The 8,764-nt window shown below is 46.9% G+C and overlaps 2 protein-coding genes across 2 annotated transcripts in view; one reads left to right on the top strand and one right to left on the bottom strand.

Annotated features, from left to right (window-relative positions):
- Window positions 1-970, top strand: part of T265_02214 (hypothetical protein) — a gene marked incomplete at both ends in the record, with an annotated part of 2,740 nt that extends 1,770 nt beyond the window's left edge. The window contains one exon of the mRNA XM_009166402.1: window positions 836-970. Coding sequence (XP_009164666.1) covers window positions 836-970 — 135 coding nt within the window. The remainder of the gene's footprint in view (window positions 1-835) is intronic.
- Window positions 1-1,428, bottom strand: part of T265_02213 (hypothetical protein) — a gene marked incomplete at both ends in the record, with an annotated part of 5,296 nt that extends 3,868 nt beyond the window's left edge. Inside the window, one exon of the mRNA XM_009166401.1 lies at window positions 1,196-1,428. Coding sequence (XP_009164665.1) covers window positions 1,196-1,255 — 60 coding nt within the window. The remainder of the gene's footprint in view (window positions 1-1,195) is intronic.
- Window positions 1,429-8,764: the final 7,336 nt, after the last annotated feature.

Genomic DNA, 8,764 nt, shown 5'->3' with positions numbered 1-8,764 from the left:
CTTAAATCGTTGTTTGAAGAAAAGAGCTGAAGTCTGTACAACTCCCATACACCTACAATGTGGATAACAGACTGCACTCACAGGTCTATGGTGCACTGTGTTGAACAACCGTCGATCAACAGAGATGAATGCGCCTTGACTATGGGTCGAAATTCAAGCGCGCGTCTTCGTTCTACTTGTATCTATATCTTACACTTTTTGAAGATGGATAGTTACCTCCTGAACCCAGGTACCTGGGACAGTATCCGCTCAGCCGAACGTTAAGTGGACATGGGGAATTTGGACTGCACAGACAACTGCCGACACAAAAGCTCGGCGACATTTTGGTTAGATGTGTACTCATATACTTCCGAAACCGAACGGATTCAACTGTTCTCCGCTCAATATTCCGTTTCAAGTTAAGGAACCGAGTGGCCAAATGTCTTAGATGTTGGGCCTACTGTTATTGGCGGGTCGTTGTCCTCTTCCTGTTTCATCTACCTCTGGGTTTCTTGTGGACTAGATTGAACAGTCCTCCGGAGGTTTCACCGACTTTCTGGACGCACTAAGTCCACTTTTCAACACTGTAGTCTGGTGGTTATACGGGCAGTATTGTGACCAGAACGGAAAGGAAGGTGCTTCTAGAATCAAACCCAGTTGTAGTTTTCTCAAACATCCAAATGCTAAGTGCGGCTGATAGGATCGTCTCACAAACATAAATACCAGTAGAGCATGTCCTGTGGAGATCTTGGAACCCGTCACAGACAGATAAAAGGTCGGGAGGAATTCTTCTTGTTGTAACGTCACACTTAAAAGTCCACTAACAGCCCTGCATTTATACAGTTCCCGCCTTCAGTGTGCAACTACCTACCCCACCTCCCAAATCATCGGTGAACGAAACTGTGGCAGCTACAGCCATTGTACAACTAGTATGCGGTTCTTACAGCTGATCATGATGATGACGAGGATGATGAAAAACCAGTTTCTATGATGGCACACCCGAAATCAGTCATTCTCGACAACCGCAATATAGTCAGCTACAAAGCGGCTTTAAGACGATGAAAAATGCAATTAGGATCACTAGGATAAATGAGTCATACCTTTTCGTCCATTCCAAGCATTCCACTTCGCCTTCGCCTTGAAATCAATGAAAAAAGGAGCGGCTGAAAAATTGGAAATACGATTAGACCACAGCAATAAAGTGAATACTACTTACTTGTGTCGTTGTCACCTTCGTTAGCTTGCTTGAATAAGCCGTAAAGCTCCAGTAAATCATCGTCCCCTGGGCGACATTTAAGATGTTTCACTTTCTCTGAGTATTCTAAAAATCGCTGGAAACTAGGGTAGAGCAGAAAAATACCTTACTTCATCTAAACCACTCATTAGTTGAAATTGATTGTTCGACAATGGAATAACCAACGACCAGTCTGAGTTCGAATTCCAATTTTATATCTGAAAGTAAACGGTATCAGTGGTCATTCGCTGCCGAGGGTTGACACTGAGTTTTTATCAGACAAGACTGTCCTAATGAACAATACACACGCTATACAGCCATCAACCGAAAAAGGAGAACCACGGGGAAAGGTGCGATGAAGATTTTTGTTACGTATAGCCTGACAGTTCACCTTTTCGTTGTTCATGTACTTTATTTCCCGCTTCCAACACTGCTACTGGATGAAAGTGTTGAATAAAGCCTATCCATCATTCTCCGTGCAACCCGAGACACATGCTGGTACTTGTGTTTTTAGTGATAAAAGATTTACTTCGGCCTCCGTGAGGGCAGAATTTCTTCGGAACAGAGCGTGACGCTCCTGAATCAACATTAGGGTAACCGGCTGTTGTATACTCTCCCGCGGTAAGCACAGTCCTCCACGGACTCCAGCGCTTCCACCTGGATTGTATGGGGTATATTCAGAGACCGCACGTTCTGAAGTACGACTGCACTTTGCGGTTGAAAGGCGAACGCCGAAAGATAGTACAACGGTAGTCAGTCTGTACCTTCGTCTTGAAATAGTACGACGTCGTCTGAACGCTCCGGATCGAATAGGTCCTCATTAACAACGACGTGAATACCCGGGTCTTGAATACCACCTAGCGTTCACCTCATTGTTTCATCGACGGTGAAGCTTAACAAGAATCGGGAAGTGCATATCTTTATCGGACACCATTTTGTAGATAGGGTTTTGGAGTGCTCACCATACTCTCACACGCCAGAAAGTATGAGAATATAGAGATAAACCACTTCGGCATGCTCTGTTGAGCAAGTGTGGTTACCAGCACTGACCGACAGACAAAATCAAACGCAGCTTCTACCCGGTCGATAACCCGCTTGACGGTCACAGATCAAGGATTCACGTGCCACCGGAAGACGACGAAGGATCAGTGATACCAGAAGCCTTGTTACAACGGTAGTCAGACTAACACTTCTGTGGTTACTAGATTCACTGTGAGTACCATTTATGAAAACAAGCACCAGTAACGACTTGCCCCAGTAACCTGGAACGGTCTCTTTCTCCCAAATAGACATAAATAGGATAGACAGACACTGGCTGTGAAATTCACCGCCATCCTTGAGCAGAGGAGGTGGAAGGTCGTCAGGGTCAGTAACACGATTACTCTTGAGTACAAACACACTCGGACAGTTCTGAGGCTGAGGGGGTGGTCCGCTTTCACAGTCCACCTTCCTGTCGAAGGGCAGGATTCCCGAATGCCAGCTGTATTGCNTCCTGTCGAAGGGCAGGATTCCCGAATGCGGGTAGCAGATGGCCAGCTGTATTACTGTTTGAAGTATTGTGCCTAACAGTCCAAACGTTAGGTTTGGATGGATATCTGATAACCATTCTGGTCCCTGATAATTTTGTTGACGGGAAGCTACCGAGGACCAGTCCACCAAACGAGGTTAAACAGCTTATGGAGGTTTCCAGCATTTTTCACGTCCGCCGCTTCTTCGGTTTCCCGGGTCCACTACGCTTCTCGGTCCGCAGGGATACTCAATTTCACCTGGCGTCGAATGATGCGCCAGTGGAATTCTGGTTACACCCAGGAGGAATCTGTCGCCGGGCATCCAGCAAAGATATGGTCCTATCAGAGATCCAATATTTGACTGAAGTTGACTGGGTTGTACCACAAACACACGTTTCGGTTCTCAGTAGCGCTTTGGATACTTTCCAAGTGGCCGTTAATGTGCGATAGAACCATCTACAAGGCGTTTGAATAGACGCTTCTGAAAATTGCCCCGCAGCTGTCATCGGTGACGAGTGCTACATTAGTATGGCGGCAGCTGCTGCAAACTAAAAGCTGCAAACACAACTGCAGTGGATTTGTTTGAATGGAATTAAGTGACGAGGGGTTGTGTAAATGCTTCAGCTGCTCCCTACTTAAAACTGCCACCTTGAGGTGGTGGTTGGGCTTGAGTGCCACGATGACCCCGCGGGCTACTTTGGCTGAAACTTTGCTCCACAAGGTGGAACCACGCCACGTAGGTCAAAGAGGAGTGTCAAGACCAAGGGCAGCGAGACCCCGTGCTACGAAGCAATCTGGTTGTAAAGTCGTGCTGCCCTCTGCGACAGGCACGTGAAGCCAGCAAGGTGTTTCCCGTAGACGATCAGCATGTCTATCTTTATGCAAACAGCGATGCTGCCTTCCCCCGAGGAAGGACGGGTTACAAAAGGTCGGCCTCAAAAACCGAATAACCGATCACCCAATGGTTGACCGTGACCACCGGCGCATTATCCAACACGGTCGAAATACCTTTAAAAACAAAGAGCCCGTTGCTGCCACAGCCACCGTACGATAAGTACGCGGTTATTACAGCTGACATTGATGACGGTGATGACGATGATGATGATGACGCTTCACAGCTATTAACAGCAGTCACACGTGGCATTCCCAATAAACTCACCACTGGTGTTCAACGGTGGTGAATAGGGGTGGCACGTTATACTTGTCACCGGTGGCTACGGTCCGCTAAAGGTGGTAATTGCCATCCAAAAAAATTTAGATGCAACTTCGTTGTTTTTTCAGTAAGTTTTCAAAACCTATTGCAACTGGGCAGTTTCAACAACTAATATATTCGAATTGTATGCCTGGGTGCTGTTGATGCTGTGCACTTTAAAGGGTGGGACCCGCGTGACCCAACTGTCCAAGACCAGAGACACTGAAAGATAAGATAAACAGTGTCGGTGACGGCCATGCTGTCAGTTTCCAATGTGCCTGACTGAGTTCCCCATATGCGGTCACATCACACATTTGTTGCAAGTTCCCTCTGGGTTCTCGCTGCCGCATTTTTCTACTTCCCATAATAAGACTTTATTCAACTAAATTGATCTAAATAATCCCTTACTTAACTCCAAAGATGTTACCCACGTTGCGGCTCTGTGTCCGTACTTCCTGCTAAATTAGGCAACAGGCATCTCTCTCTCTGAAACCTTGCTTTCTCCATGCGGGTGTATACTGTGTCCCCAAAACATGCATAGAGGACCTGACTTCGTCTGTGCACCTCAAGCTGCTTAGAACGAACTCAGATGTTTCACATTTCACTCTTCGGATATCTGGTGATCCTGTCGAATGGCTCGTGGAATCTAGGGCATGTGGGTTGAATTTAGCCCAAGACTGAACGCACTTTACTGGACTGGCTACACGGTTGTCTGGTTAAATCAATCAATCATTTTATCAACTAGAAACCGTTTACTGTAGGCATATTGGTTCCAGCTGCTACAGTTTCGATCATCGGAGAGCGGGACAGTGAGGAGGTGATGACATGTTCGGTTAGTTCAGGAAACGGGTAGCTAGGTATTGGAGGTGACAGCTTTGATGCACGAGCGCCACTGACGGCACGATAGAGCCACTTCTGTCAGTGTCAATAGCCATTGGTGAGACGAGACTCGGGGTTCCCATCAAGGGAGGCGGCAGTCACCGATCCGACTAGGTTTGGTGGTTAGTGATTTTATACTCCGTAGCCAGGTCCAATGTCCACTGTATCGGTCGCTTTCACTAAGAACAGAGCCGGAAGAAAAGAGCACTACGAGGCACACGGTCTTCTGGCATGCGGAGTACGTCGTAACCAACGTAATCTATGGAGCGTGAGTTATTCATCACTGTCGGGAGGGTTCCTTTCCCGTAGGACCATCTGGCGTACTTAAGCACCACTAATCTGATACTCCCACCAGACCCGACCAATGTTTTGGACACCGATGGTCAAATACCAACATTTTCCGTATTTCCCCTGCGCGTAGAGCCCACGTCTCTGATCCATAAGGCATCATGGATCGCATTACCGCGTGTGGCGGTTGTTTAAAATCGTCTGCATTTGGGAGGGATATGAACAGAAGAGAGCCATATTGTTTGCGTACTGAATGTATGTGAGGGAACTCCCCTGGAGTATTTCGACTCCCGAGGTTTCAGAAGCTGTACGGTGGCCGGCGACCCTAATAACCAAACATCACGTCAATTGGACGGGTTTATCACGTTCGGGCTACGAACAAAACGACGGTGTGTCCGATTGGTCAGAATATCAGCCAATCGGAATCGAGCATCTTTAGATCGTTTCCTGACGGGGATTCTGGCACGACCTCGTGGAACATCCTGTGATAAACCTATTAATAGAGTTGTCGTAATATTCCTTTGTCTCCATTAAGGACTGCCTGAAGCCACCGTGTCTTTTAATATTTCACATTGGGCAGGGCAGGGGGCCAAGGGACCTATGCACAGTTGCACGACCGTCCAGCAGGTCACAACAGCTGGTGACAAACCGAACCCACGATATCAATTTTGGCGAATAAACTCCAAGTAATTTCACAGCGGCCACAAAAGCAATTCGAAGAAGACAAAATGAGGCTTTCTGGACCTCTCATGCGCAGTAGGTTGGTGGATGCGACAAAAACAGCCGGGTCTCCGTATTCTTCCACAAATGCTGCCGCCAGCTTGAGTACTGAATTCGAGTTCGATGCTGAAGCTGCACGGGATTTCAAAAATTGGTGCAGGAACTGTGAAGGCATGTTTGAAACCGATTTTTTTCAATTTGGTGATGCATGGAAAGCTCGACTGTTGCTGCGAAAACTTGGAAAAGTTGAGCACGATCGGTTCACAAATTTCATACTCAACAAAATCCCTTGTGACCTCGGTCTCATAGATGCTGTCAAGATCCGGGCCAAAGTATTTAGTGAGTACAGTTCCTTATTCAACACTCGTTGTTGGTGTCTAAAGATTACCAAAAGGCTACTGGGTTTTCATCACTTATGCTAATGCGGTTAACAGGGTAGAGGAGTGATTTCAAATTAGCACCACGACCGAGGAAAAATTCAAGTTCCTCATCCTCCAGGCCGGTCTTCATTCGCTGCATGATGTAGGTACCATCCAGTTGGACAGGATCCAGAGTTGGCCTTTTAGAACTTCACCTCGTAATATCAGAATCTTATCGAAGACAATTGGACATCCCAAATTCTCTTAGACTGATATGGTACGCAAAGTAACTTCGGATAGGCAATGAAATTCTGAACGAACCTCAAGAAACCCGCACACACCCCTTTGTTTTTTTGACGAATGGCACTATTCACGCTACTGTCTCTATCGGAACTGCATGTGCAGCAGGCGCGCGAAGGGGTCACAAAGAAGAATGCTGCAGAGACGTCTTCACGAGCCCGTGCAGACTTCGACTCGGCCAAAGGATGCGATCAACGGCTATGAAGTCATCTGGCCGACCAAAATTCGTCACAGTTTGTACTAATGCACACCGGCTACCCCACAACTCAATAATGGCTCTGACCTCATTCTGATTTAAAATGTATCCTGAGACTTATCTTGAAGGCCATCGGTGGAACATACAAAGTGCACCGTTCGCAATACATTTGATTGATCCCTCAAACTGGCCGAAGAGCTGAACTGTTCCGTAACGTTCGAACAGCTTCAACTCAATGCTACTTGCTACCTCACGAACTACACAGACCTTGATCGCTTGGGCCTGGGTTGGCCTGATGAGCTTCAACACTTGGACCAAACCCTAGGTGCCGTTTGTAACGGAGAGCTGCAGATAGCTCCTGGTTGTGATTTTTTCGGGCTTAGTCGATCAATCTCGGCGTATATATTACCCACAACTCATTGCGTCAGGATCACCAGATAGCCAAAGTGTGGAATGCAGAGCATCTAAACTCCCCTAAGTGGCCCTAGCTGCATGACCAATCCCCAGAGCAGCAGAAAGGAGCATGGGTTATGTTTGGCTGACGAAGGCTACTTGATGCAATTGAACCTCAAATACGACAAACATTATAACCGCCTTGAACGGTAACGTGGGCCATGGGCGTATCAAACTATCTTTGGGCTATCCCATATTTTATAACGGGCGGGAGGACATGGCGTTGTCACATAAATAACCATGACCCGGGCTCATGGCTAGGGTCACAGAATGGTAAGTGGGTATATCGAAGCTGAGGGATTAGCATAGCGGATAAGTGGTAACGGGAATCTTAGAAATGTGGTGTACAGCGAAACTATAGAGACTTACCCGTGTCGCTGTTGTGGAGGTGAGCATAATAGTTCCTTGGAAGAGTGAGATGATGGCAACACACGAGCCGGAACACGAACTGTATAGAAAGTTGTCGAATTTTGCGGGAAGCACCTACATACGGAAATGGTTAAATTCGAACGAAAGTTTCAGCAGATTGGGATGAACATGTTATGGAGGTAGCTGGGGTTCAGGTGGGGAGTTCGTTCGTATTTGCAGTTAATGGAACGAGCGGGAGAGACGGTACGGTTGGGAGTAGGAAGATAATAATAGTTATAATAACAATAACAATAATAATAATAGTAGTAATAGTAATAGTAATAACAATATTTGCGGGTGTGCTACCGAACCGATTATCGCAGTGCCGTGCAATCATTGGCCTGAAATACGTCGGTTTTTTAACAACCCCGTAATGGACGTCACATTTAAGTTCGTTGGGGTGGGATGTGCGACTCTGAGCAGCGAGATTCTTTTCAGGCTGGCCAAGGTAACAAAGGTAGAGGGAAGCCGCCATAGAATCGCAGGATTTTTGGTCTGTTTGGGGATCCTTTGGATGTGGATCATCGGCCAGGTAGAGTGGATAACAGCCTACCAGGTCGTCCAAACCGGGCGTTGTCAAAGTTCAAAACTTGGGAAGACGGGGGATGGGATGAGATTGGTGAAGCATAGAGGGTTTGGGGAGACATCAACTACGATAATACGCGTTGATATATGCAGAAGGAAAACCTGGACGTCTACCGCGATTAGGGTGATGGCAACAAGTGACTATATGGGATCAAGGGATGTCGTAAAAGCGGATATAAGCACGCAGAGTGGTACGGTGGTTGGGGAAATCAGATGTCTAAGGGCTGGGTGTGAACTGCCGAGATGGTGGACTGGTTAATCTGGCATTTGTTGCATGAGTTGGACAGCATCAGGATAGAAAGTAAGTGTAAGAGAAATAGTCACAAGTCCTTGAAGCACTGCTAGCAGCTTCAAGTTAAAAATTGGTGCACAGCGAATAAAAGGCCTTTAGGTACCAGTCTTGAATGCTGATAGCGGAGGTTTATGAACCTCTGTATACATATACTTCCCATTGCATATGTTCATCCTTGGGAGCAGTAGGTAGGTGCCTGTGTCTTGTTTGGTTGACCAAGTAGGATTTTGGTGCGGCACAACCACAAGTATTACAAGGGCTGCTACAGCCCTATGGGGGCCACGTCTATGGGAGCCACGGGCGTTGAAGGGCCTTCAGGTTATTCAAACTACTACAAATTTCTTTTTTAACAGATAACGGGCCTGTTTTTT

Source organism: Opisthorchis viverrini, assembly GCF_000715545.1.
Source record: "Opisthorchis viverrini unplaced genomic scaffold opera_v5_27, whole genome shotgun sequence".
Taxonomy (NCBI): Eukaryota; Metazoa; Platyhelminthes; class Trematoda; order Opisthorchiida; family Opisthorchiidae; genus Opisthorchis; species Opisthorchis viverrini.
This window is presented reverse-complemented; position numbering and strand designations above follow the sequence as displayed.